This window comes from Scyliorhinus canicula, chromosome 4 (genome assembly GCF_902713615.1).
Source record: "Scyliorhinus canicula chromosome 4, sScyCan1.1, whole genome shotgun sequence".
NCBI classification, from domain to species: domain Eukaryota; kingdom Metazoa; phylum Chordata; class Chondrichthyes; order Carcharhiniformes; family Scyliorhinidae; genus Scyliorhinus; species Scyliorhinus canicula.
The window spans coordinates 13,947,546-13,975,148 of record NC_052149.1 but is presented as its reverse complement, the minus strand read 5'-3'; the positions used below and the strand labels follow the sequence as shown (position 1 = coordinate 13,975,148).

The 27,603-nt window shown below is 52.0% G+C and overlaps 1 protein-coding gene across 1 annotated transcript in view; it reads left to right on the top strand.

Annotated features, from left to right (window-relative positions):
• Window positions 1-27,603, top strand: part of miga1 (mitoguardin 1) — a 145,593-nt gene that overhangs the window by 29,557 nt on the left and 88,433 nt on the right. Inside the window, 1 exon segment of the mRNA XM_038793747.1 lies at window positions 3,034-3,157. Coding sequence (XP_038649675.1) covers window positions 3,034-3,157 — 124 coding nt within the window.

The window sequence follows — 27,603 nt, the reverse complement described above, 5'->3', positions numbered from 1 at the left end:
AAAATTTAGATTACCCAATTTTTTTTTCCAATTAAGGGGCAATTTAGCGTGGCCAATCCACCTACCCTGCTCATCTGTGGGTTGTGGGGGCGAAACCCACGCAGACAAGGGGAGAATGTGCAAACTCCACACAGACAGTGACCCAGAGCCGGGATCGAACCTGGGACCTCAGCGCCGTGAGGCAGCTGTGCTAACCACTAGGCCACCGTGCTGCCGTAACAACACAGATAAATGACAAGTTAATTTAGTTTTAGTTATGTCAGTGTTAGTTCTTGCGTGAATTTTAAAGGTCACAGCATGCATTTTTTGAAGAGATAATTGATATGGAAGTGACTATGGATATTATTTATGTGGACTTCAAGAAGGCCTTTTTTGTAGTCGATGAGGCGTCCCAATGCATCAGAAGTAGTTTATTTCCTACTCGCAGCTCGGAAATGCAGCAATTAAGCAGCAGTCCAAATCGCAGCCGGAACCATCCTGAGATTCTGGGTCCCTCTTGGGCCGGCGTTTATCTTGGGGAATTAATGAGCCCGCTTTCGGGCCACCGCCCCTCAGCGGGGTACACGTACCCCGTGGATCTTGTGGGGGTCATAACAGGCACCCCCCCCCCCAACCAAAGACCATAAGTCCCTCTGTTTTTAGGGAGTGGACGAGGTTCTCTTCCCCGCTTTGCCCGCGGTTATGCCTCCGGTTGTTGTGGGGCAGGGTTGGGGGGCATGTCGGCGAACATCGTTTCCGCATCGACCGCCTGGGGGGGGCATTACCGGCGACCGTTCCCTGGTGAGGCCATCGTCCGAAAACCTGGACGTCCGAGTCTCCATTTCAGACCCTGAACCCTCCACATCACACAAATCGGTGTCGGGACCCCTAGGGGGTGATGTCCCCAGGCCCCTCTCTGGCGGGCCAGCGGGGCTGGTAGACGGTTCCTCCGGTGGGATTTGTCCGGACACTGGCCCCCTGCTCCAGAGGTTTTCCGGGTGCTTCCGCACCATCTGTTCTCGTGTTTAATCGAGTGCAACACTGCTCCCGTCTGTTTCACCATGGTCAGTGGCATCCACCAGGTACCCTCTCCGAAGTTTTGCCCGTACACCGCGTCCCCCGGGTGGAAACATCTGTCCTGTGCCCGTCTGCTTCGGTGCTGCCTTGTCTGCATTCCACTTTCCCGCTAATATTGGGGAACATTAGGCTAAGGCGGGTGCAGAGCATCCGGCCCACCAGTGTTCAGCCTGTGCCACTCTGGTCATAATGTGTGGTGTGGTCTGATGGCTGAACAAAAAACGCTCCAGCCTCGTCTCCACCATGCCGTGGCCTGTTTCCTCATACCCTTCTTGAAAGTCTGCACTGCTCGTTCAGCCAGACCATTTGAGGGAGGGTGGTAGGGGACTGTCCGGATGTGCGTCGCCCCGTTTGTCTTCATGAGCTCAGAGCTGGGGACTCACCCGGGCCACCATGAGAAGGTTGTGGAGCTTCTTTCTGCATGGATGATAAGGGAATAGTGTAGATGGGCTTTAGAGGGGTTTCACAGGTCGGCGCAACATCGAGGGCCGAAGGGCCTGTACTGCGCTGTAATGTTCTATGTTCTATGATTTTTCCCAGGCCCTCCTGGAAAACTTCCGGATACTTCGCCAGGACTTTGTATAATCCCCCAGTGCCCATCCTGAAAATCCACAGCTTGTCCAGAGGGAGCCTTTGTAGCCAATCGCGGCCCAACAGACTCAGGCCGGTGCCCCGCACTATTATCAAGGGCAACCTGACGGACTGCTGACCGTAGGCAACTGAGGCCATTGTTGTACCCTCAATGGCTAGTGGCTCCTCCGTGTATGTTGCCAACCTCGCCTCGGCGCCCCTTAAGTTCAAATGCTGGACTTCCGCCCGGATCTCTTTGAACATCTGCCCTCCTATCACTGAGACCAGAACCTCAGTCCTCATCCTCGTTGGGCTATTCTAGGTGGAGGGTCCTGGTTCTAGGCGGGCGCCTCTCTCGTACAGACGGGCTTGTTGGTTGACCTGGCATTGCCGGTCTCTGCGGGTTCTTGGGCCATAAGTGCTGCACCTCTGTGAATCCTCCTCCAGTGTCTGTGGAGATATGTCTCGCCCACCTAGCGGCCCTCGGACAACGGGCCTAACCCCGACAGTGTTCAACCAAGGGCGGGGTCCAAGATGTCCCACTCCTAGGGTCTCCACCCGTCTGAATGGGGGGCATCCTGCGCTATTCACCTCCATCCCTGACGTACTCTGGAACTCCTGGACTACCTTCTCTGCACTCTGCCATGAGAGGGCGATCTCGATGGCCAATTTCTGCTGGATCGCCATGTTGTTTACACCGTATACAAGGTGGTCTCAAAGCACCTCGGGTAAGGATGGCGATATATTTCTAAGTCAGGGTGGTGAGTTATTTGGAGGGGAACCCCCAGGTGGTGGGGTTCCCAGGTATCTGCTGCTCTTGTCCTTCTAGATGGTAGTGGTCGTGGGTTTGGAAGGTGCTGCCTAAGGGACCTTGGCGTGTTACTGCAGTGCATCTTGTAGATGCTACACACGCCTGCCACTGTTCATCGGTGCTGGAGGGTTTGAATGTTTGTGGATGGGGTGCTAATTAAGCGGAGAGTCCACCACAATGGGACAAAATTTTAAAATGTGAACTAGACGGTTGTGGGATGATGTCGGGCCGCATTTCCTCTCAGCAAAGGGTGGTGAAGATCCACCACTCTCTCCGCAGTCTGCTCTTTTCCCAATTGTAAATATTGAACAGGACACTGGGAAGAACTCCAGTGATCATCCTGGGAATTGTGCTGCTGGAGCTTCTCTGTCCTTCTGAGAAGGCAGAAGGGGGCCTCGGTTTCAAATCCCACCTTCCGCCCTGCAGGACCTCCGCAGGCGCCACAAGGAAGTGTCAACCTGGGTTCTGAGCTTAAAGCAACGGAGTGGGGATTGAACTCGCTAGCTGCCATTGGAGTAACTCATTTACGGGGCATATTTCCAAAGGCCAGGTTTCGTTCCGTGGGTAATTAATCCATCTCTTCTTGCCTCGAATAGGACATCATCAGTGCGGAATTCATACACAAGCTGGAGTCGTTGCTCCAGAGGGCTTATCGTCTACAGGAGGAGTTTGAGGCCACGCTGGGTGCATCTGACCCAACTTCTCTGGCAAATGACATTGGTGAGTCTGTGCTTGTGTCATTTATTTTGTATAATCCAATTTGCTTGTTTCTGCAATTCATAAAGTACTAAAGCACTATTCTGAAGCATTCATAGAATCATAGAATTTACAGTACAGAAGGAGGCTATTCGGCCCATCTAGTGTGCACTGGCCCTTGGAAAGCGCATCCGACCCCACCTCCACCCTATCCCTGTTATCCAGTAATCCCACCAAACCTTTTTGGACATTAAGGGTAATTTAGCATGTCCAATTCACTTAACCTGCACATCTTTGGACTGTGGGAGGAAACCGGAGCACCCGGAGGCAACCCTCCCAGACAAGGGGAGAATGACAGACTCTGCACAGACAGTGACCCAAGCCGGGAATCCAACCCAGGTCCCTGGTGCTGTGAAGCAACAATTATAATCACTGTGCTACCGTGCTGCCCATTCCTGTCCAGTCTATCATCTTGATTATCTCACGGGTTGTGGGTGTCGATGGTGTTAGGAACAATGTCGAGCTTTAAATTTAATTTATATCTTGTACTTGTGTGTTGTGAAAGTTCAAATCTGGGGCAAGTTTCATCCTTTTGCAAGATGGATGCGGCAGGTTGTGTGCCCTGTTGGTGGGCATGCATTTTTAATGAGGTTTTGCAACCAAGAGTTGAAGGTTACTAAGGGGTTAGTAGTTGAATGAAGTAAAAACAAGTAAAGTAGAAAAAAAACTGTGCTGCTGCCGAGCGTTAGGATTCTGAATGCGAACACAAATATTTTCCATTTGTAAAACTGTGATGAAATGTTACTGACCACAGGAGTGATAACTCTGACCAATGGTATATTTTATATGAAAACAAACTTTAATTTAATCACAGAATTAATCACATTAGCAACAAAGCAATAGATTTACAGTTAACAGTTACAACTGTTCTTAAGTAAAAGAAGAAACCTTAACTTACTTCCTAAACCTGCCACTATATTCCAATTAAGCAAACTCATATATATTAAATACCATTCATGAATGAAGTTAGCAACCAGGGCCGGGATTCGCCCCTACCCAGCGGGGTGGGGGGTCCTGGTGGGACGGAGTGGCGTGAACCACTCCGGCATCGGGCCTCCCCAAAGGTGCGGAATTCTCTGCACCTTTAGGAGCTAGGCCCGCGCCGGAGTGGCTCCCGCTCCGCCGGCCAACGCAAACGGCCTTTGGCGCCCCGCCAGGCAGGGCTGAAAGGCCTTTGCCGGGCCGATGGAAGTCCGCGCATCTGCCGGTGCGTCAGCGGCTGCTGACGTAATACTGGTGCATGCGCAGCGGAGGGGGTTCTCTTCCGCCCCCGCCATGGTGAACAGTGCCCCCACGGCGCAGGCCCACCCGCCGATCGGTGGACCCCGATCGTGGGCCAGGCCACCGTGGGGGCACCCCCCGGGGTCCGATCACCCTGTGCCCCCCCCCCCAGGACCTCGGAGCCGGCCCGTGCCGCCAATCCCGCCGGCACCAGACGTGCTTTGATTCCCGCTGGCGGGAGAGGCCTGTCAGCGGCGGGACTTCGGCCCATCGCGGGCCGGAGAATTGCCACAGGGGGCCCGCCGACCGGCGCGGCGCGATTCCCGCCCCCGCCGATTCCCAGGTGGCGGAGAATTCGGGCCACGGCGGGTGCGGGATTGACGCCGGCCTCCGGCGTTTCTCTGAACCCCTGGGGGTTCACCTTAATCACTGCTCCAGCAGTCATACTGTCTGTATGCATCATAACCCAGGTTTTAGGAATATTTACTGCAAAAAATATGACAATTTCTTACATTCATCACATTAGCAGCATGGGTCCAGAGACAGGGGGAAACACAGAAGGGCCGTCAAATAATGTGCAGGCACATGTCGAAAACTCTCTAGTAAGATGTCCTCCCAGACTGTTAGGGAGCTGAGTTTCAGGAAATTAGTGTTTGCTCTAAAGTTAAAGTAAAAGTGTTTAGAGTGCGGCTTTTGGGTGTCTCCGGGAGAGATACCAATTGAGGAAGAACATCGAGTAAATGTTCAGAAGTCGGCCGGTACAAAGTGTATGAAACTGAGCCAGCACAATCCCTTGTCTGTGAGGATGTTGCTGGGATAAAAGCAATAATGTGAGTTTGGATCATTTTCTGGGGTCTGTATTGAAATCTTTCTGATCTTTTGTCTAGTAGATATAATTAATCTTTTTTCAGTTTTTTTTACAAATTGGAATATCCAATTATTTTTTCAATGAAGGGGCAATTTAGCGTGGCCGATTCACCTATCCTGTACATCTTTTGGGTTGTGGGGGTGAGACCCACGCAGACACGGGGAGAACGTGCAAACTCCACATGGACAGTGACCCGCGGCCGGATCTTTTTCCTGCTTAAGGAATGTTTTATTCTTTGTGCTGAAAGCAGGCTCCCGTGAATTTGTTCAGTAATTTCCCTCCGCCGTTTCTAAAGAAAAGAATAAAAGTTAGGATCTATCAAGCCAGGTCCCACTGTGGGATCTGACTTGTCCAGTATCAGCTGTGATTGTAACAGTGGCAAGGCCAGCTTTTGTTGCCCGTCCTTAATTACCCTTGAGTGGAGTGTCTTGCTCAGTCATTTCAGAGGACAGTTAAGAGTCAACCAAATTGTTGTGGATCTGTGATCACATGTAGGCCAGACTGGGTAAGGACGGCAGATTTCTTTCCATTGAAAGATCCTAGTGCACCAAGTGGGTTTTTACAACAATCGATGAGAGTTGTCATGCCCACCATTACTGAGACTAGCTGCCGTGGTGGGATTTGAACCCATGTCCCTCGAGTATTAGCCTGGATTACTAGTCCAGTGACATTACCACTACACCATCTAAATTGGCACCTCCTGGCATAGGCTGTTTTAAAAAATTTTCGTTCTTGTTTTCAAATCCTGTCATGTCCTCTCTGGCCTCACTATCCCTGTAACCTCCTCCAATCCCTCCTATTGTCCAAGATTTCTGAATTTTTCCAAATCCGGCCGCCTGTAAATCCTGATTATCTTCATTCCACCATTAGTGGCCATGCCTTTAGTTGACCAGGCCTTGCTCTCTGGAATTCCCTCCCTGGACCTCTCTCCCTCTCCCTCCCTGGACCTCTCCCCCTCTCTCTCCCTGGACCTCTCTCCCTCTCCCTCCCTGGACCTCTCTCCCTCTCCCTCCCTGGACCTCTCTCCCTCTCCCTCCCTGGACCTCTCTCCCTCTCTCTCCCTGGACCTCTGTGCCTCTCTACCCCTGGACCTCTCTCCCTCTCTCTCCCTGGACCTCTCTCTCTCTCCCTCCCTGGACCTCTCTCCCTCTCCCTCCCTGGACCTCTCTCCCTCTCTCTCCCCGAACCTCTCTCCCTCTCCCTCCCTGGACCTCTGTGCCTCTCTATCCCTGGATTTCTCTACCTCTCTCTCCCTAGACCTCTGTGCCTCTCTCCATGGACCTCTCTCCCTCACCCTCCCTGGACGTCTCTACCTTTCGCTGGACCTCTCCCTCCCTGGTCCTCCCTACCTCTCGCTGGACCTCTCTCTCCCTGGACCTCTGTGCCTCTCTCTATGGACCTCTCTCCCTCTCCCTCCCTGGACCTCTGTGCCTCTCTCCATGGACCTCTCTCCCTCTCCCTCCCTGGACCTCTGTGCCTCTCTCTCCCTGGACCTCTCTGCCTCCCTCTCCCTGGACCTCTCTCCCTCTCCCTGGACCTCTGTGCCTCTCTCTCCCTGCACCTCTCTCCCTCTCCCTGGACCTCTGTGCCTCACTCCCTGGACCTCTGTCTTCTCTCCCTGGACCTCTGTGCCTCTCCCTCCCTGGACCTCTCTCCCTCTCCCTGGACCTATCTCCCTATCCCTGGACCTCTGTGCCTCTCTCCCTGGACCTCTGTCTTCTCTCCCTGGACCTCTGTGCCTCTCTCTCCCTGGACATCTCTCTCCCTGGACCTCTCTCCCTCTCTCTCCCTGGATCTCTCTCCCTCTCCCTGGACCTCTGTGCCTCTCCGTCCCTGGACCTCTCTCCCTCTCCCTCCCTTGACCTCTCTGCCTTCCTCTCCCTGGACCTCTGTGCCTCTCTCTCCCTGGATCTCTCTCCCTCTCCCTGGACCTCTCTGCTTCTGTCTCCCTGGACCTCTGTGCCTCTCTCTTCCCGGACCTCTCTCCCTCTCCCTGGACCTCTCTGCCTCTCTCTCCCTGGATCTCTCTCCCTCTCCCTGGACCTCTCTGCTTCTCTATCCCTGGACCTCTATGCCTCTCTCTTCCCGGACCTCTCTCCCTCTCCCTGGACCTCTCTCCCTCTCTCTCCCTGGACCTCTCTCCCTCCCTCTCCCTGGATCTCTCTCCCTCTCCCTGGATCTCTCTCCCTCTCCCTGGACCTTTCTGCCTGTCTCCCTGGACCTCTCTCCCTCTCCCTGGACCTCTGTGCCTCTCCCTCCCCGGACCTCTGTGCCTCTCTCCCTGGACCTCTCTCCCTCTCCCTGGACCTCTCTCCCTGGATCTCTCTCCCTCCCTCTCCCTGGATCTCTCTCCCTCTCCCTGGATCTCTCTCCCTCTCCCTGGACCTTTCTGCCTGTCTCCCTGGACCTCTCTCCCTCTCCCTGGACCTCTGTGCCTCTCCCTCCCCGGACCTCTGTGCCTCTCTCCCTGGACCTCTCTCCCTCTCTCTCCCTGGATCTCTCTCCCTCTCCCTGGACTTCTCTCCCTCTCCCTCCCTGCACCTCTCCCCCTCTCTCTCCCTGGACCTCTCTCCCTCTCCCTCCCTGGATCTCTCTCCCTGTCTCCCCCTGGACCTCTCGCCCTCTCCCTCCCTGGACTTCTCTCCCTCTCCCTCCCTGGACCTCTCTCCCTCTCTCTCCCTGGACCTCTCTCCCTCTCCCTCCCTGGATCTCTCTCCCTGTCTCCCCCTGGACCTCTCTCCCTCTCCCTCCCTGGATCTCTCTCCCTCTCCCTCCCTAGACCTCTCTGCCTCCCCTGCTTGACGTCGCACCTTAAAAAGGAGCTCTTTGACCAACCTTTTGATCAACTTTCCTAATATCTCCTGACATGATTTGATGTCAGGATGTGTCTGACGAGGCCCCTGTGACGTGCCTCTGTAAGTTTTGTCATATTAAAGGCGCTGTATAAAAATATTTTGTTGCTGAAATTGGCCAAACCTCAGTGACCTCCCAAAAATGTGAAGTAAAATGGTGGGTGCGATTGAACCGAAACATTTCTATGCCCGGTTTCCCGGTTTCAGGCGTGTTTCGCAGGGTGTGTCTCGCTGCCTGTAGCACCAAGAAAGACCCCACCATCCAACAGCAGTGGTCCTTCTCTTTGGCCTCAGCTAGGAACCCCCCCGTCAAGGCCACACTTGTGATTCCTGTTCGTATTCCAGTGTCTCCCCATTTTCATTCCGCGGTCTTTTTTCAAGAAGGTCAGTAAAATAATTATGGGATTTGTGTGGGCGGGAAAGCCCCCGCGGGTGAGGAGGGAAGGAGGGGGCTGGCGCTGCCAAACTTTAGCCATTTCTCCTGGGCAGCCATCATAAGGATAAGGAAGTGGATGGTGGGTGCGGGGTCGGTTTGGGGGCGAATGGAGGCCACTTGGTGCAGGGGCACCAGTTTGGCGGCCCTGGTTACGGTCTGCCTGCCGCTCCCGCCGGCACGGTACTCCACCAGCCCTATAATGGTGGCGACCTTGCGGATCTGGGGCCAGTGGAGAAGGCACATGGGGTAAGTGAGAGCATCAGTTTGGCCCCCAATTTGCTACAATCAGCGGTTTGCCCCAGGGAATATGGACGGTGGGTTCCGAACATGGCGGAGGGCTGGAATGGAGAGGATGGGGATCTGTTCTTGGAAGGGAGCTTGCCGAGCATGAGGGCGCTAGAGGAGAAATTTGGGCTGGCGAGAGGGAATGATTTCAGGTACTTGCAGGTGCGGGACTTTCTACGCAGATGGATTCCATCCTTCCCACGTCTGCCACTACACAGGATAGGGTAGTGTCCAGTGGATGGGTGGGGGAGGGGAGGGTCTCAGATATATACAAAGAACTTATGGGGGCGGAGGAGTCGCAAACCGAGGAGCTGAAGCTTAAGTGGGAAGAGGAGCTCGGAGGTGAGATAGAAGGGGGCTTATGGGCGGAGGCATTCAGCAGGGTAAACGCGACCGCAACATGTGCCAGGCTCAGCCTGATTGAATTCAAGGTCGTCCACCAGGCCCACATTACAGTGGCCCGGATGAGTAAATTCTTTGGATTGGAGTACAGGTGCGCCAGATGTTCGGGAGGACCAGCGAACCATGTCCACATGTTCTGGGCATGTCCAAAACTCAGGGGGGACTGGCAGGTATTCGTGGACGTTATGTCTCAGGTACTGAAAACAAGGATGGTGATGAGTCCAGAGGTGGCTATTTTTGAGGTTTTGGAGGGCTCGGGAGTCCCAGGAGGAGCGAGAGGCCGACGTTTTGGCCTTTGCTTCCCTGGTAGCCCAGCGACGAACTCTGCTGGCACGGAGGGACTCAAAGCCCCCGAGGTCGGAGGCCTGGCTGCCGGCTATGGCGAGCTTTAGAACATAGAACATAGAACGATACAGCGCAGTACAGGCCCTTCGGCCCTCAATGTTGCACCGACATGGAAAAAAAAACTAAAGGCCATCTAACCTACACTATGCCCTTATCATCCATATGCTTATCCAATAAACTTTTAAATGCCCTCAATGTTGGCGAGTTCACTACTGTTGCAGGTAGGGCATTCCACGGCCTCACCACTCTTTGCGTAAAAAACCCACCTCTGACCTCTGTCCTATATCTATTACCCTTCAATTTAAGGCTATGTCCCCTCGTGATAGCCACCTCCATCCGCGGGAGAAGGCTCTCGCTGTCCACCCTATCTAACCCTCTGATCATTTTGTATGCAACTCGGTCTGGAGAAAATTAAGTTCGTTCTGAGAGGGTCACTGTCAGGGTTTGCCCGGAGGTGGCAACCATTTTTCAACTTCACGGAAAATTAATTGTCAGCGGGGGGGGGGGGGGGGGGGGGGGAGAGAGTTAGAGCAACGTAGAACAGGGGGGTAGTTAGGCAGGTCCTTGTTGGAGGGGAGCTGGTTTTTGATGTTGATTATTCTTTGCACACTGTTTTGTATTCTATGCCAAAAATGCCTCAATAAAACTCTTTATCAAAAAAAGGCTGCATGTGTGTCATTTCTACATCAAGATCCGGGGGTTTCCAATGGCCTGGGAGGCACAACCCCCCCCTCCCCCCCCAGGAGGCGTGCTTGTCACCAGCCTTCCGTGTCACACCGATGAGGTGCTGCACTGTCAGAGATGCTGGGTGGAATTTTCTGACCCCCCCCGCAGGGTCGGAGAATCGCCAGGGGCCGGCGTAAATCCCGCCCCCGCTGTGGCCGGAATTATCCGCTACCCGGGAATCGGCGGGAGCGGGAATCGCGCCGCGCCGATCGGCGGGTCCCCGCAGCAATTCTCCGGCCCGCGATGGGCCGAAGTCCCGCCGCTTTCAGGCCTCTCCCGCTGACAAGGTTTCAACCACCTCTGGTGGCGGCGGGATTGGCGGCGCAAGTGGGCCCCCGGGGTCCTGGGGGGGGGGTGCGGGGTGATCGGACCCCGGGGGATGCCCCCACAGTGGCCTGGCCCGCAATCGGGGCCCACCGATTGGCGGGCGGGCCAGTGCCGTGGGGGCACTCTTTTTTCTTGTGCCACCGCCATGGCCTCCACCATGGCGGAGGCGGAAGAGACACCCCCTACTGCGCATGCGCCGGTGGTGACGTCAGCGGCCGCTGACGCACCAGCGCATGCGCGGACCGGCGAAGGCCTTTTGGCCAGCCCCGACTCCGGCCGGCTTTGGCGCCAGTTTTGGCGCCAGTCGGCGTGGCGGAAACCACTCCGGCGCGGGCCTAGCCCCTAAAGGTGCGGAGAATTCTGCACCTTTGGGGAGGCCCGACGCCGGAGTGGTTGGCCCCACTCCGCTACGCCGTGACCCCCCGCCCCGTCGGGTAGGGGAGAATCCCGGCGGCTGTCCTTCGGGTGAGACGCTATACTCAGGCCCCTCTACCCTCTCGGGAGGGGAATACCTCACAGTGCCACTGCAAGGAAAATGAGGAATGTTCTTCTCCGTACCCCTGCTGACCTTCAGCTAACACCAGCGCAAACGGATCAACGTAAAATACCGCAGGTAGTGACAATCTGAAATAATGCTTGTTTGATCGGGCAGCATCTGTGGAAAAAGCAACAGAGTTAATGTTTTGTGATAACCTTTTAACAAAACACCAGAAATGGTAATTTATTCATGACTGTCTGTGGGATATTGCTGTGCACTAATAGTCCGTATCGGAACAGAAAGACACTGTTCAGCTTCTTCGCCCATTCGTTTGGATCCCAGTTGATTTGTACCTTAACCCCACTTGCCTGTCTTGGCTTGATATCCCTTAATGCCTTTACCTAACAATCATTTATTGATCCCAGTTCGGAAATATCCGGCTGACTCTCAGCCTCAATATTGTATCTCGTGGGAGAGAATGTCCGATTTTCAACAGTGGCCCAACTTTAAGTGTTGCTGCATCGGTCATTCCGCACACTTTGCTGCCCACGAGGTGGCAAACGGCGCTGTTTCAATGCTAGTCTCTCTGCTCCTCCTGGTCTTTTCCTCTTTGTCAGTGTGTTGCAGGCTGGTCACCAGAGGGCAGCAGTTATCCCAACTCATCAGGCTGATCGCATTGTATAATAAGCTCAGTCTCCAGGGAATGGTGGGGAGGGTGGGGGTGGGGGGGCGGGGGGGGGGGGGGGGGAGGAGGCGTCAAGGAGCCATATTTAGGTATTGGCTGCCTGCCTCGCATTTTTTCCTGTCACCTGCTGTTTCAGCTCAGTAGACGGGCTGTGGGCTGCAAACCCCCACTGTGTCTCACTATGCGCGAACGTGGAGACTGACCCAGGTTTATTATTTGTGGCCGATGACGAGGGTCCCAGCTGCTGCCTTGTCAGTTTTCTTTTCCAGTTCCCGGTGGAATTTATAACCTGGCATTAACGGAGAGAAAGAAAAACTTGCATTTGGGTAGCGCCCTTCAGGGCCCTCGGGCTGTCCCAAAGCGCTTCACAGCCAATGCCAAACTTTGTCAAAGTGTAGTCGGCCGTTGTGATGCCAAAGCTGCTGCGGCCAATTTGCAGACGGCAGGGTTCTAGAAACGATAAGGACGACCAGTACTCAGGACCTGAGAGCCCAAGTATTGGCCAGGCTGTCGGGGAGAGTTTCTTTTGTCAGAGTGTCGCTGGATCATTAACGGCTGGGATCGCATCGTGTGGTCGCAGCGTTAAACAATCTAATTTCTCAGGAATGGGTTTCCGGGGAACAGAATTAAACGGAGAGCAGCTTATACTTCGATGGTTCACTTGTACTTTTAAAAATAGTGAAACCTGAGGGCTGCTGAGGGAGAGAGACGGGGGTACGGAAGGTGTCCAACATCACCATAGTTTGCTGACAGATGATCCGCTGGCCAGGCGTTTCTGCCAGGGCCGGTGGGGAGTAGTGGGGGGTGGCCTGGAGGTGGGCTGTGGGGTCGGGGTGGACGGGCATGGAGCACCATTGCAGCAGCCGGCAAGGCAGCCATGCAGCTGCGCACACCGCTGTCTGTCAACTGTGAACTTAGTGCCACAGGTCATATAGGACCCAGCAGCTGTATGGGCGCGCTCCAACACAACCAATGCCATTGTTTTGGCTGGATTAAGTGTGCGTGAAGAGTGTAATGTGTATGTGCAGCTAGTGATCCCAGCGCATGCACAGGGGGTTTCCTCTCCCCGCCGGCCATCGCAGAGGTTGACAGCGGCCGGCGCGGAGGGAAAGAGTGCTCCCACGGCACAGGCCCGTCCGCGGATCGGTGGGCCCCGATCGCAGGCCAGGCCACCGTGGGGGCCAGATCCCCCCCCCCCCCCCGAGGACTCCGCACGTCGCCCGCAGAGCCAGGTCCCTCCGGTAAGAACCTTGCGTATTTTACGCAGGAGGGACTGGTCGAAACCGACCAGCATGGCGCGATTCCCGCCCCCGCCAAAACCCCGGCGCCAGAGAATTCGGCGGCGGGGCGGGATTCACGCCGCCCCCCAGTGATTCACCGACCCGGCGGGAGGTCTGAGAATCCCGCCCCTTGTTTATTGTTCTAGACTTTGTTCCCTGTTGATCATGTTGTTGTCTGCTTGATGTTGTTACGGTAATTGTTTCTGTTTACAGGGAAGTGTATGGCGTTGCCTGTCCTGCTCAGTATACTGATTTAACAAATTTATATCATGTCAATTCCTTTTTTCCAATTAAAGGTTAATTTAGCGTGGCCAGGGGCAGCACGGTGGCCTAGTGGTTAGCACAACCGCCTCACGGCGCTGAGGTCCCAGGTTCGATCCCGGCTCTGGGTCACTGTCCGTGTGGAGTTTGCACATTCTCCCCGTGTCTGCGTGGGTTTCGCCCCCACAACCCAAAAAAAAATGTGCACATTAGGTGGATTGGCCATGCTAAATTGCCCCTTAATTGGAAAATAATAATTGGGTAATCTAAATTTATAAAAAAAAAAAAAAAATTTAGCGTGGCCAATCCACCAACCATCACATCTTTGGGTTGTGGGGGTGAGACCCACGCAGACACGGGGAGAATGTTCAAACTCCACACGGACAGTGACCCGCGGCCAGGATTGAACCCGGGTCCTCGGTGCCCTGAGGCAACAGTGCTAACCACTACGCCATAGTGCTGCTCCAAGTTTATATCATGTTAAGCCATAGGTTGAATGCGGAATTTGTGCACAATCTTAGCACAGTGGGGGTGGCACGGTGGCTCAATGGTTAGCACTGTTGCTTCAGATTGCCAGGGATCTGGGTCCGATTCCCGGCTTGGGTCACCGTCTGTGAGGAGTCTGTACGTTCTCCCCGTGTCTGTGTGGGTTTCCTCCGGGTGCTCTAGTTTCCTCCCACAAGTCCCGAAAGACGGGCTGTTAGGTGAATTGGACATTCTGAATTCTCCCTCTGTGTACCCAAACAGGCGCAGGAATGTGGCGACTGGGGGCTTTTCGCAGTAACTTAATTGCAGTGTTACTGTAAGCCTACTTGTGGCAATAATAAAGATTATTATTATCATAAATGTATTTGGGCTTATATTGCCGAGCAATCCTTGTGGTGGAGAGAAGGGGCGCTTATCATTGTCCCCCCCCCCCCCCCCCCCCCCCCCCCGCCCCCCCCCCCCCGCCCCCCCCCCCCGCCGTCTCGTTTAGAAGGGAGATGATTGGAACAGGAACAGGGTCAGGGGTGAAGGGTTGGAGTTGATAGGGTTACATTGTCCTCACAGTGATTGAGGGAGGTTCCTCCAGTTAGAGCTAGCCAGACTTAGTTTTCTTAGACATAGAACATAGAACAGTACAGCACAGAACAGGCCCTTTGGCCCTCAATGTTGTGCCGAGCAATGATCACCCTACTCAAACCCACGTATCCACCCTATACCCGTAACCCAACAACCCCCCTTAACCTTACTTTTTTTTAGGACACTAAGGGCAATTTAGCATGGCCAATCCTCCTAACCCGCACATCTTTGGACTGTGGGAGGAAACCGGAGCACCCGGAGGAAACCCACGCACACACGGGAAGGACGTGCAGACTCCGCACAGACAGTGACCCAGCCGGGAATCGAACCTGGGACCCTGGAGCTGTGAAGCATTTATGCTAACCACCATGCTACCGTGCTGCCCAGTCTTCAACTATTTCTTTTAATTTGGATTCAGAGCCTCTGTGTTTTTTTCTTTTTAGGCCCAGGCAGACTGCATGTTATCCTGACGAAGCCTGGGTCCCATTTGTCTTCCTTTGGGTCGAGGCAGTCTTTTCTCCTGATACGGGTCTCCCTCTCTGGCTGTTTTCGGGAGTTTCACGAGGACGGGAGTGGCTCTGAGTATCCGTTTATATGACGGTGGCTCCCGTGATCTGCCTGGGTGTCTCCTCCCTCGGGTGGGTCTTCTCCTCTCACAGCTGGGTGAGTGTGGTGTTGGTTCTGGTACTGGCTTGGTCTGGTGGGGTGGTTGGGGGTCCTGAGTATCCGGGTTGTGGGGGGGGAGGGGGGAGAGGACCAACCCACCCCCTCCCACGGGCATTTGCGATGTGGGTGTCCTAATGGATTTTCTTCCTCAGTCTTGGAGTTCCCCATTGTTTCCGGCCAATTTGTATGTCCCTTAATGTTGGGTTGTGAGGTGTGTGTGTGTGTATGGGGGGGGGGGGGGGGGGGGGGCATGGAGAGGGGCACCTTGCCCTGCTTAGGATTGGGTGGCTGCAGTCCCCGCCCCCCAAGAGTGAGGTCCCACTGTGGGTCAGTTGGCAGGCTCTCATCCATCTCGGAATGCCTCATACATACATACAATTTACAGTGTAGAAGGAGGCCATTCGGCCCATCGAGTCTGCACCGGCTCCTGGAAAGAGCACCCTACCCAAGGTTAACACCTCCACCCTATCCCCATAACCCAGTAACCCCACACTAAGGGCAATTTTGGACACTAAGGGCAATTTATCATGGCCAATCCACCTAACCTGCACATCTTTGTGGGAGGAAACCGGAGGAACCCCACGCACACACGGGGAGGATGTGCAGAGTCCGCACAAACAGTGACCCAAGCCGGAATCGAACCTGGGACCCTGGAGCTGTTAAGCGATTGTGCTATCCACAATGCTACCGTGCTGCCTCGGATGGCGTAGAGTCCTGTATCTGAGCCATTTGTTCTGACAGTTCTTGCTCTTTATCCTTTATCTTCCATCTGCAGTTACTGTGAAAAGCCACATCGCCGCATTCCGGCGCCTGTTCGCGGAGGAGCCGGTACGGGAATTGAACCCGCGCCGCTGGTCTTGTTCTGCATTACAGGCCAGCTGTTTAGTCAACTGTGCTAAACCAGCCCCTGATATCTGTGGCTTTTATTTTTCTTTTGATACGATAATTGTAAAACTTGAAAGCTTAAAGAAATACACAAAAAAAAATGAGCTAGCCAGGCCGTGCAGGAATTGGGAGTTTCCCTAATCCCGACACTCCTGCTGCTGATGGGTGGGGAGCCACCATCACTGGCACATGCACCGGCACACACGCAAACAATCCTGATGCCTTTCTGGTCGGTGGCAGGAGTAAAAGGGATGCGATAATGAATGGATAATCTGCTTTGAAAGATATAAATCCAGGGCTTTAAGAGCTGACGTTTCCAGGAGGAAGGAATGATGGAGTGGTGGTCAGGAGTTCCTCAGACTGGCGGGGTCTGACGATGGGATGAGTCAGAAATGGAATTAGCCTGTCAGGCACTTGTACTTTTGCTGTTGGGGGGGGGGGGGGGGGAGGGGGGGGGGGGGGGGGGAGAAGCTGTTATAAAAGGAGCCATAACTCACAGAATTTGCTGGAACCTACTTTCAGTCATCCTGACGTCAATAGGAAAGATATATCAGAGAGGGGTCAACATAACTTCCTAAGGAAAAGCGTTTGACTGTAACAATCTCTGGATCTGGGCAGCTAGCGCAGGATTCGCTGTCCGCCACACTTACCTCAACAGCCTGGGGGATTGCCAAGTTTGGACACGAGGCGGTGAACAGTTTGACTCTCAGCCCATTGTCTTCCCACAACTTAAGTTGCGTTTCTTTTAAGGCCCGGTTAGCTGAGAGGGGCTGCTGAGAGTTGTCAAGTGGTGGGAATAAGGGAGGCAGAGACACTCGGTAACCAGAGCTGGAAGCCCAGCTGAGGGATTAGTTTGGGCCCGGGTTGTGTGGTCCCTGTTGCTGTGGGCGACATTTTTCTGCTCTCAAAGCGCGACGGCCCTTGGCCAGCTGAGACCTTGTGGATGTTAAAGAGTTGAAGACGAAGCTGCAAGGAACTTTAGAGTGCTTTGGAAAGGGGGGGGGGGGGGGGGGGGGCAGTGTGGAGGGAATGCAGAATAAAAGTGAATAGCTTCAGAAAGGGAGAAAATTGGAAAGAAACATAAAGGAAGAGAAACCAAATTTTGTTCACAAAAGTCTTATTATTTTTACGGTGCTGCACTTTGAAACATTCTAAAGCACACCGGAAGACCAGTTGTCGCACAGAGAGGTCCACCAACTGCCAGAAAGGTAGATTAGGAAGTGATGAGTGATCAATGAACACAGAAACTAAGGAGTAGTCCGAATCGAAGGCTTTAATCAGCAAGAAGTGCGCCCAGCAGCAGGAGTACAGAAATGACCTGGCTGCTGGGGAACACGGGTTCTTATACTCCGCCTCGTAGGCGGAGCTACCTTCCTCTCGACCAATGAGAAGACAACACTTTGGGCTAATGGGCAGCGAGCCTTCTACACCAATAGCAGCTCACACTCCCAGGTACCGTAATACCCCTAGTCATACTACCACAGGAAGTAGGAGCAGGTTGATGCTTTCCAGCCCCTCAAGCCTGCTTCGACATTCCACACGATCATGGCTGACCTTCTACCTCCACTCCACTTTCTTGTCCAATCTCCATAACTTGATTCCGTTAGTCTCCAGAATTCCATTGATCTGTATCCGAGTCTGGAACGGAAAGGGCATCAGTCATATTCTGCAAATATACGTACTCACCCACATCCTATTTTCCACGGCCTACTGTGCCAATTTAATAGTGCTGCAGCCGGCATATTGGCTGGGTAAAGACAAACTGTGCGATAATCAGATTTTGGACAGGGTTAACAACGGATCTTTGTTTTTCATGTGGATTTTCTCCTTTTTGTCACCCTGATTGAGAGACGCCACGGTTATCCTTGAACACCACCGTTATCATCCAAGAGGTCGTTCTGTATATACAAACATAGGCATGCTTGGGATCGTTTGTACTTCTATCACCTCTGCGTCAGCCAATTTTGGTACAAGCCTCACTCCTGGACATCAGCATTCAATCAGGGCTTGTAGAAGATGCTATCTCTCTTCCAAAGGAGTTGTTAAAAGCCATTTGTCTATTCGTTCAGAAGATGCTGTGGCAGTATTCTGAGAAAAATCAAGTTAAGTTCTCCCTATCCCTCAGCCAACACCAGCGGAATAGGTTGGCCTGGATTTTGCAGTCAATGTCGAAGGAATGACGCCTGCTGTTCAACATGCTGACAACTGCCCCTGGGTTCTTCAGCAGAAGCTCACTGCCATTGGCTGTCTGAAACAGGACAGCGCCCTCTCCAGGGCATGTGATCAGGGCAAACAGCAGCCTGACTGGGACACCCGGCTAAACCTTCCTGGTTGGGTCTTGGTATTGAAGTTAGCCTCAATTCTCGGTTGGGAACCCAGAAATGACCACTGCGCCTTCCAGGAGGTGGCTATTTAAGAAGCTGCTTCTGGAACACAGCAGAACCAGCAATGGTGTTGACTGGCTCTCCATTGGGGGAATTGGACACTGCTGAGGTAGGCAGGAGACTGCGCGTGTGTTTCGAAATGGAGTAGCTCTCTGCAACATGGGGAAAAATTAAGAATTGTGCGTGACCACAGGCTGTCAGGTCATTATTGTGGAGGGGGAGTACCTCCAGATGATACCTTCTGTCCAGAACTGACATCACCATAGCTCACCAGATCTGTGCCAGGGTGATCAAGTGGAGGTGTCTTCAGAGTTGAAACCAGGAAATATAAATTAAATTTAACTCATGATCAGAAAGCAAAGTAAAGAGAGAGGAAGAAAATGGAATTGAGACAATGAGGGAGCAGGGGAGAGAGCGAGGGAGAAATACAGAAAGAAAATGGTTTAAAAATTCACTTTTTAAAATGTTTTTTCCAAAGAAGGGGCAATTTAGCGTGGCCGATCCACCTACCTCTTTGGGTTGTGGGAGTGAGACCCACAGAGACAAGGGGACAATGTGCGAACTCCACATGGACAGTGACCCCGGGCTGGGATTGAACCCGGCTCCATGGCAACGTGAGGGAGCAGTGCTAACCACTGCGCCGCCAAAAATTCACTTCCTAAACAAATCTCCAACACTAATTAAATTTTGGCAGAATAGGGCAGCACGGTGGCGCAGTGGGTTAGCCCTGCTGCCTCACGGTGCCGAGGTCCCAGGTTCGATCCCGGCTCTGGTCCGTGTGGAGTTTGCACATTCTCCCCGTGTTTGCGTGGGTTTTGCCCCCACAACCCAAAGATGTGCAGGATAGGTGGATTGAACATGCTAAATTGCCCCTTAATTGGAAAAAAATGAATTGGGTACACTAAATTTATTTAAAAATTTTTTTTTGACAGAATGAGTCTCCACAATTATAAAATTAAATTTTCAGCTCCAGAGAGGTTGTTTGTCACTCATTACATAAGAACATATGCGCTAGGTGCAGCAGTAGGCAATTCAGCCCGTTGAGCCTTCTCCGCCATACAATGCAATCATGGCAGTTCTCCTCTCGGCCTCAACTCCACTTTCCTGCCCGTTCTCCATGACCCTCCCACCCATCACAAATTAAAAATCGATCTATCTCCTCCAATTTACTCAATGTCCCAGTATCCACCGCACTCTGGGACAGTGAATGCCAGGTATTCACGACTCTCTGAGAAAAGTAACTGCTTCTCATCTCTATCTTAATCTGCGACCCTTTATCCTAAAACTATGGCCGGTCGTTCTAGATTGCCCCACAAGAAGAAGCATCCACTCTACATGTACTTTGTCACTACATTTTACCATTTTATACACCTCAATTAGATCTCCTCTCATTCTCCTAAACCCGAGGGAGTAAAGGCCTAAACTGCTCAATCTCTCTTCATAACACAAACCCTGATCTCTGGAATCAATGTAGTGAACCTCCTCTGAACTGCGTCTGATGTAACTACATCCCTCCCCAAATAAGGGGACAAATCTGCCCACCATACTCCAGCAATCCATACTCCAGGTGCGGTCTCCACCATAGCCTTGTACAGTTGCAGCAACACTTCCCTATTTTTATATAGTCTCTTCCTTTAGCTATCAAGGCCAAAATTCCAGTTGCCTTCAATTTTACCTATTGTGCCTGCTTACCGGTTTTCTGCGATTCATGCACAAGGGCATGCAGATCCCTCTGCACCAAAGCATTCGGAGGTTCCTCTTGTTACCACACCCTGGGCTAGTGTACGGTCAGTTCCAGCCCCACGGACCTGGAGTCGCAACACAATTGAAACAACCAATAATTCCTACCAAAATACCCAAAGTCTTTGGCCCTTTGCGGCTCGATAATTACAGTCACCAGGTTTGTAAGTTTAAACACAATTACTTCTTAATTATACCAAGAATTGAAAAATGAAATGAAAATGAAAATGAATGAAAATGGCTTATTGTCACGAGTAGGCTTCAATGAAGTTACTGTGAAAAGCCACATTCCGGCGCCTGTTCAGGGAGGCTGGTGCGGGAATTGAACCGTGCTGCTAGCCTGCCTTGGTCTGCTTTAAACGCCAGCGATTTAGCCCAGTGTGCTAAACCAGCCCCTTAGGTATGCAGCAAATACAACTGGTTAATCATTTTGTAATTCCTAATCCCCCACTTTAACTTGCCCCCATCTTCTACACACACTTGGACAAGACAGACAATCACAGAGGGGAGGAGAGGGGTGAAACTAATAAGTAAAAAGAAAAAGAGTCTTTCTTTTAGCTAGTTGTCTTTAAATAGACCTTCCTAGGGCAGCACGGTGGCTCAGTGGGTTAGCCCTGCTGCCTCACAGCGCCGAGGTCCCAGGTTCGCTCCCGGCTCTGGGTCACTGTCCGTATGGAGTTTGCACATTCTCCCCGAGTCTGTGTGGGTTTCACCTCCACAACCCAAAGATGTGCAGGGTAGATGGATTGGCCGTGCTAAATTGCCCCTTAATTGGAAAAAAATGAATTGGGTACTCTAAATTTTTTTTTAAAGTAGACCTTCCTTCAAAGTAAGCTTTCAGATCCACGTCTCTGGAATGGGTTTATTGCAGATTCATTCATTCAGGTTCTCTGAAGGTTCAGGAATACATCAACTCACAACCTTTCCGGAGAGAGAGAGAGAAAGAAAGATGGAGAGAGAGAAGAAGAGCAGGTTCTTCCCTTGAGTATCCAGGATTCAAATGAGCTCTTTGAGTCTCTGGATTATGAGGGGCATAGACAGAGTGGATAGTCAGAAACTTTTCCCCAGGGTATAGGGGTCACTTACTAGGGGGCAGAGGTTTAAGGTGCGAGGGGCAAGGTTTAGAGGAGATGTACGAGGCAAGTTTTTTACACAGAGGGTAGTGGGTGCCTGAAACTCGCTGCCGGAGGAGGTGGTGGAAGCAGGGATGATAGTGACATTTAAGGGGCATTGTGACAAACACATGAATAGGATGGGAATCGAGGGATACAGACCCAGGAAATGTAGTAGATTTTAGTTTAGACGGGCAGCATGGTCATCGCGGGCTTGGAGGGCCGAAGGGCCTGTTCCTGTGCTGTACTTTTCTTTGTTCTTTGTTCTTATCTCTTGGGTGCCGTAAAGTCTGGGTCTTGCTGCCCAAAGCTAGCAGCATGATATACTATGTTGCAACAGCTTGAATTCCTCCTCTCTGCTGCATGACTTGAAGATACATGTCCCGCAAGTACCATGTGTCAAAAATTATAATGGCAAAAAAAAGAAAGGGGGAAATAAGGGAATCAGCAGGAAGGACCCTTCCACTCCCCATTCACATAATAAGTTGCCTTTCCATTTTTCCAACCAAAATGGATAACTTCACACTTCTCCACGTGAAGCTCCATCTGCCACATGTTGGCCCACTCATCTAACCTATCTATATTAATTTGTAAATTTTTTATTTCCTCATTGCAACTTACTATCCCACCTAATTCAGCGTTGTCTGCAAATTTGGCTCTAGTACCTTCTATTCCGACATCCAAGTCATTAAGAGATATTGGAAATAGTTGAGGCCAAACCTGTGGAACCCCACGAGTTACACCTTGCCAATCAGAAAAAGACCCATTTATCCTGTCCCTCAGCCAGTCTTCTAACCAAGCTAATAAATCACCCCTATCCCATGTTGTCTAAACTTGTGTATTAACCTTTTGTGTGACATCTTATCAAACGCCTTTCGGAAGTCCAGATATACTACATCTGCAGGATCCAAATGATCTACTTGGCTTGATACATCTTCGAGAACTCAAGCAAATTAGTCAAACACAATTCACCTTTCATAAAACCATGCTGACTGGTTAATGGATTCCGTTCGACTTTCCAAGTATCCTGTTACTACTTCCTTAATAATGGATTCTAACATTTCCCCAATGTCAGATGTTAAACTAACTGATCTGTGTGTTTCAATACCCAATCTGTTAGCAAGGATCTGTTACAGCCCTCACGAGACCCATGCGGTCACACCAATTCATCTCCACCAGGGACCTGAGGAATTCGAGCTTCCCCGTTAGTTGGCGGAGGCCCCGCACAGCTGGGGCTCGTAATGTCGACCTTTGAAAGCCGGCCTGGACTGGGACCGGTGTTTCCGGCTGTCCAGTAGAATTCCTATAATGCAGCAGAAGGCCATTCGGCCTATCGAGTCTGCACCAACCCCCTGAAAGAGCACTCTACCTATGCCCACTCCCCCACCCCATTACCGTACCACATCTTTGGACACTAAGGGGGAAATTCCGCACGGCCAATCCACCTAACGGCAGCACAGTAGCACATGTGGATAGCACTGTGGCTTCACAGCGCCAGGGTCCCAGGTTTGATTCCCCGCTGGGACATTGTCTGCGTGGAGTCTGCACGTTCTCCCCATGTCTGCATGGGTTTCCTCCGGGTGCTCCGGTTTCCTCCTACAGTCCAAAGACGTGCAGGTTAGGTGGATTTCCATGATAAATTGCCCTTAGTGACCAAAAATGTCAGGAGGGGTTATTGGGTTACGGGGATAGGGTGGAAGTGAGGGCTTAAGTGAGTGGGTGCAGACTCGATGGGCCGAATGGCCTCCTTCTGCACTGTATGTTTAGTGTTCTAACCTGCAGCTGGAGGAAACTCACGCAGACACGGGGAGAACATGAAAGCTCCACATAACCAGTCACCCAAGGCCGGAATTGAACCCGGGTGCCTGGCGCTGTGAGGCAGCTGTGCTAACCAGTGTGTCACCATGCTGTCTCGACGGGGACCTTGTAAGCTACATTGTGGCCTTTACTTTCTGTTAACTGAGTAAACGTTGTTTAACTTACCTTCTCGGGCCATCTGAGCTTTTATACATAGCTTGTAGAGAAGCGGGGAAAGTTGGTTAGCAATTTTCAGGTTTCCACATTCCACTGTGCATCGTGTACAGTCTAGAAGTTTCTGGCCAATTTATTCCATAACTAGATGAGCGCTACTGTATTAACATTGTTATTCCAAATGCAAAATTCAGGACATCCAAGGCCATTTTCGGAACCCTGCTGTGTTTAAAATTAAAGTTTAAAAGCTTGGGGCTGAAGTGCAAATAAAACTTCAACAAAAGGTTTTTTAAATAACCAAAAAAGGGAGTGCAGTCTATTACAGCCTATAGATGCATGGTCCATGGACTCCACAAAGCCACAAAGAGGACAGTCTTCGTGGGAGTCTGTGAATAATAATAATCTTTATTGTCACAAGTAGGCTTGCATTAACACTGCAATGAAGTTACTGTGAAAAGCCCCTAGTCGCCACGCTCCGGCGCCTGTTCGGGTACACGGAGGGAGAATTCAGAATGTCCAATTCACCTAACAGCACGTCTTTCGGGACCTGTGGGAGGAAACCGGAGCACCCGGAGGAAACCCACGCGGACACGGGGAGATCGTGCAGACTCCGCACAGACAGTGACCCAAGCCGGGAATCTGACCTGGGACCCTGGCGCTGAGAAGCAACAGTGCTAACCACTGTGCCATCCCTGCTACCATCCCACCCAAATTGCTCCTGTTTATTACATTGCAACATGAGATTAATCCTGGCTGCTATTGCTTCCTCAACCAACATCACAGAAAGGACCTGGCCATTATCAGGTCATTGTCACATTGCTGTTTGCGAGACCGTGCTGTGTACAGTTTGGATGTTGTGTCTCCGACATTACAACAGTGACTGTGGGGGTGATTTAATGGAACCGATACAGTCCCGTGTAGCGCACATTTGGCCGGTTGTTTCTCGTTGCTGGCAGGGAAGACCACACTATCAAACCGGACTCTGTTGAATTTCGGGGCCTCAGCGAGGCCTGCTCCACTGAGGCTGCACTTAGCCTTATTTCCTACGCTGAGCAGCTTCGCAGCTGGCAGTGCCACATGGGCACCCTGACAACACCAGGATGGCACCCAGGTGGCACTACCAAGGTGCCCAGGTGGCATCACTGTGCCAGTGTACCACCCCGCCCAGCGTCCTGCCAGCCAGGTGCCCCTGATTCCCTGGGGGACCCCCCCCCCCCCAAAAAAAAGTCAATACACCTGGTCCCCATTTGCAGAGATTAGTACTAATAAGCGTTTACCTGGGGTCTCCAAAGTGAAGGGATTAGATCCCAACGCCGTGGGTAGGTCAGACAAGGAACTGAGGGCACTAATGCTGAGTTTGCAGACGATACAAAGATCTGTCGAGGGACAGGTAGTATTGAGGAAGCAACGGGGCTGCAGAAGGATTTTGACAAGCCAGGTGAGTGGGCAATGAAGTGGCAAATGAAGTACAATGTGGAAAAGTGTGAGGTAATGCACTTTGGAAGGAGGAATTTAGGCATAGACTATTTTCTAAATGGGGAATGCTTAGGAAATCAGAAGCACAAAGTGACTTGGGAGTCCTTGTTCACGATTCTCTTAAGGTTACAATGTTAGCATTCATGTCAAGAGGGCTAGAATACCAGACCAGGGATGTACTTCTGAGGCTGTATAAGGCTCTGGTCAGACCCCATTTGGAGTATTGTGAGCAGTTTTGGGGCCCGTATCTCAGGAAGGATGTGCTGGCCTTGGAAAGGGTCCAGAGGAGGTTCACAAGAATGAATCCTGGAGTGAAGAACTTGTCGTATGAGGAACGGTTGAGGACTCTAGGTCTGTACTCATTGGAGTTTCGAAGGATGAGGGGGGACCTTACAAGACACTGAGAGGCCTGGATAAAGTGGACGTGGAGAGGATGTTTCCATTTGTGGAAAAAACTAGAACCCGAGCCTTCAGCCTTGGACTGAAGGGACAATCCTTTAAAACAGAGATGAGGAGGAATCTTTTCAGCCAGAGGGTGGTGAATCTGTGGAACTCTTTGCCGCAGAAGGCTGTGCTGCAGAAGGCTATGGATGCCAAATAACTGAGTGTTTTTGAGACAGAGATAGATAAGTTCTTGCTTAATAAGGGGATCAGGGTTAATGGGGAGAAGGCGGAGAATGGGGATGAGAAAAACATCAGCCGTGATTGAATGGCGGAGCAGACTCGATGGGCCAAGTGGCCTAATTCTGCTCCTATGTCTTATGGTCGTCTGGTCTTATTACAGCGAGACTAACTGCTCGCTATCATGCAGATTAATGCTGACCCCGCCCACAAGGGGCAGAAATCTGTCCGCGACATCTCGCTAGATCCCGTTAGATCTTGCGAGACCCCCCCCCCCCCCCCCACCCACCCTCGTTTCGGGCTTGACAAGACCATTAAATCGCGCCCTTTTAAAACATACTTAATTGGCTCCAAGACGCTTTTGGAATATGGGCGGCACGGTGGCACAGTGGTTAGCACTGCTGCCTCACTGCTCCAGGGACCCAGAATCGATTCTGGCCTTCGGTGACTGGCTGTGTGGAGTCTGCACCTTCTCCCCGTGTCTGTGTGGGTTTCCTCCGGGTGCTCCAGTTTCCTCCCACAGTCCAAAGATGTGCGGGTTATGTGGATTGGCCATGCTAAATTGCCCCTTAGTGTCCAAAACGGTTATGTGGGGTTACATGGATGGAGTGGCGGCTCTTCCCCAGGGTGGGTGCAGATTCAATGGGCCGAATGGCCTCCTTCTGCACTGTAGGGATTCTATGATTCCTGCAGTTGTGAAAGATGCGATGAAAATCTAAATTGGTTTTGTATTGCAAGCTTTGGCTGGGAATATTCGTAGCCTTTAAATTATGGTAAAGGTCTTTGAAATGGAAAAGGTTGTGTTGAAACTCTCCTCCTGTTTACGTGCTGGTAATATTGCAAAAGAGGTTTAGCTGTCACAATATTAGGTGCTGCCTTTGGAAAGTGGGACACACTCCAACTGCAGCTGGTCACAGAGTTGATGTAACTGCTGAAGAATGGCAGATTTTGCCAAGTGATGCTTTCCACGTCTATTTTTAATCTCTCTTTGTTAGGCTGCCATTTCAGACAACCAAACGGAATTCAACGACAACAGCTAGTGTCCATTCAGCACCTTTTGAAGCGGGGAAACATTAAAAGGTCCTTCTTGGGGTGGGTTGGCAGATGGGCGTGGGGGAGTCAAGCATGGCCGTTGAGGAGCTCTGTGAAGAGTTAGGAGAGATGGCTGAAGATCATGACCGTGACATAGTGGTTGCAGAGCTTCCAAAGATCGGGAAGGCTAGTATTGCGAGCACCTCTTTTTGGCCTCCGCATGTGCCAAAGTGTTTTCCTGCCAATGAAGTACTTCTCCAAGTGTTGTAATGTAGGAAACGCATCATCCATCTGCGGGCAGCAAACAGCAGTGTCGTAACGATCAGTTAGATGTTAGTTGAGGGATGAACATTTACCTGGCCTCAAGGTATAACTCCCAGGTTCTTCTTCACAGTAATGCCATTGTATCTTCTATGTCCACCTTGGAGGACAGGAACCTTTGGTTTTCCACCTCATTCGAAGCTCTGCACCTCTGACACGGCAGGATTCTCCCAATAATTCATCGGAATGCCGGTCTGGGCTTCTCCATCGAGTCCCCGAGTGGGACCTGAAACTACGAGCACCTGACTCCCAAGGGCTGGATTTTGTGGAATTTACTGGAGCAGGCAAGATGGGCAGATGGGGAATTGTGCAGCAGGCCGCACGTCATGGGTTTCCAGGAAAACTGTGGCCGATTAAGTCAGCCGGGGAAGGTAGCGAATTGGGAAACCCGCCTGCTGAAAGCAGGAGGCTCATTGATATGTCTAATTGCCCATTTGCAAATGATTGAAATGCAATTCGATATGCTTTACCGTTGCCTCCCTGAATCAGTGAGACTCACACATGTGTCTTCAGTCACCCACCCAGTGAAAATTGGCAACTTACATGTGACTTCCTTGACTCACTGGTCTGGATTTTCATTCTCGAGGTTGGTAAAGGGGGGGGGGGGGGGGGGGGGGGGGGGGCTGAGGTGGTGTGTGTGTGACAGAAAAATTCATAACTCGGCCTGCCCACCTTGGGAGACAGTGTCTGCGAGGACGGGATCATCATCGCTGGGGGTGGACGCAGGCTGGGGTCGGGTCGGCCAATTGGGGAGAAAGTGTGGAGTCAGACACAGGGGATGTCCAGTGGCAGAGGTGGGCTGGTTTAAAGACTCACCTCAGTGCCGAGGGACTTCGTCCCAGTGAAATAATAACACAAAGGCCCTCCGTCCCTCACCCCTCACACCCCCTTCGCCCTCCAAATATTCCCCATGGCCCTTTGTGATCCTTATTTTTAATTGGTAATGGGTTGAAGGGTTATGGAGAAGGGGCAGG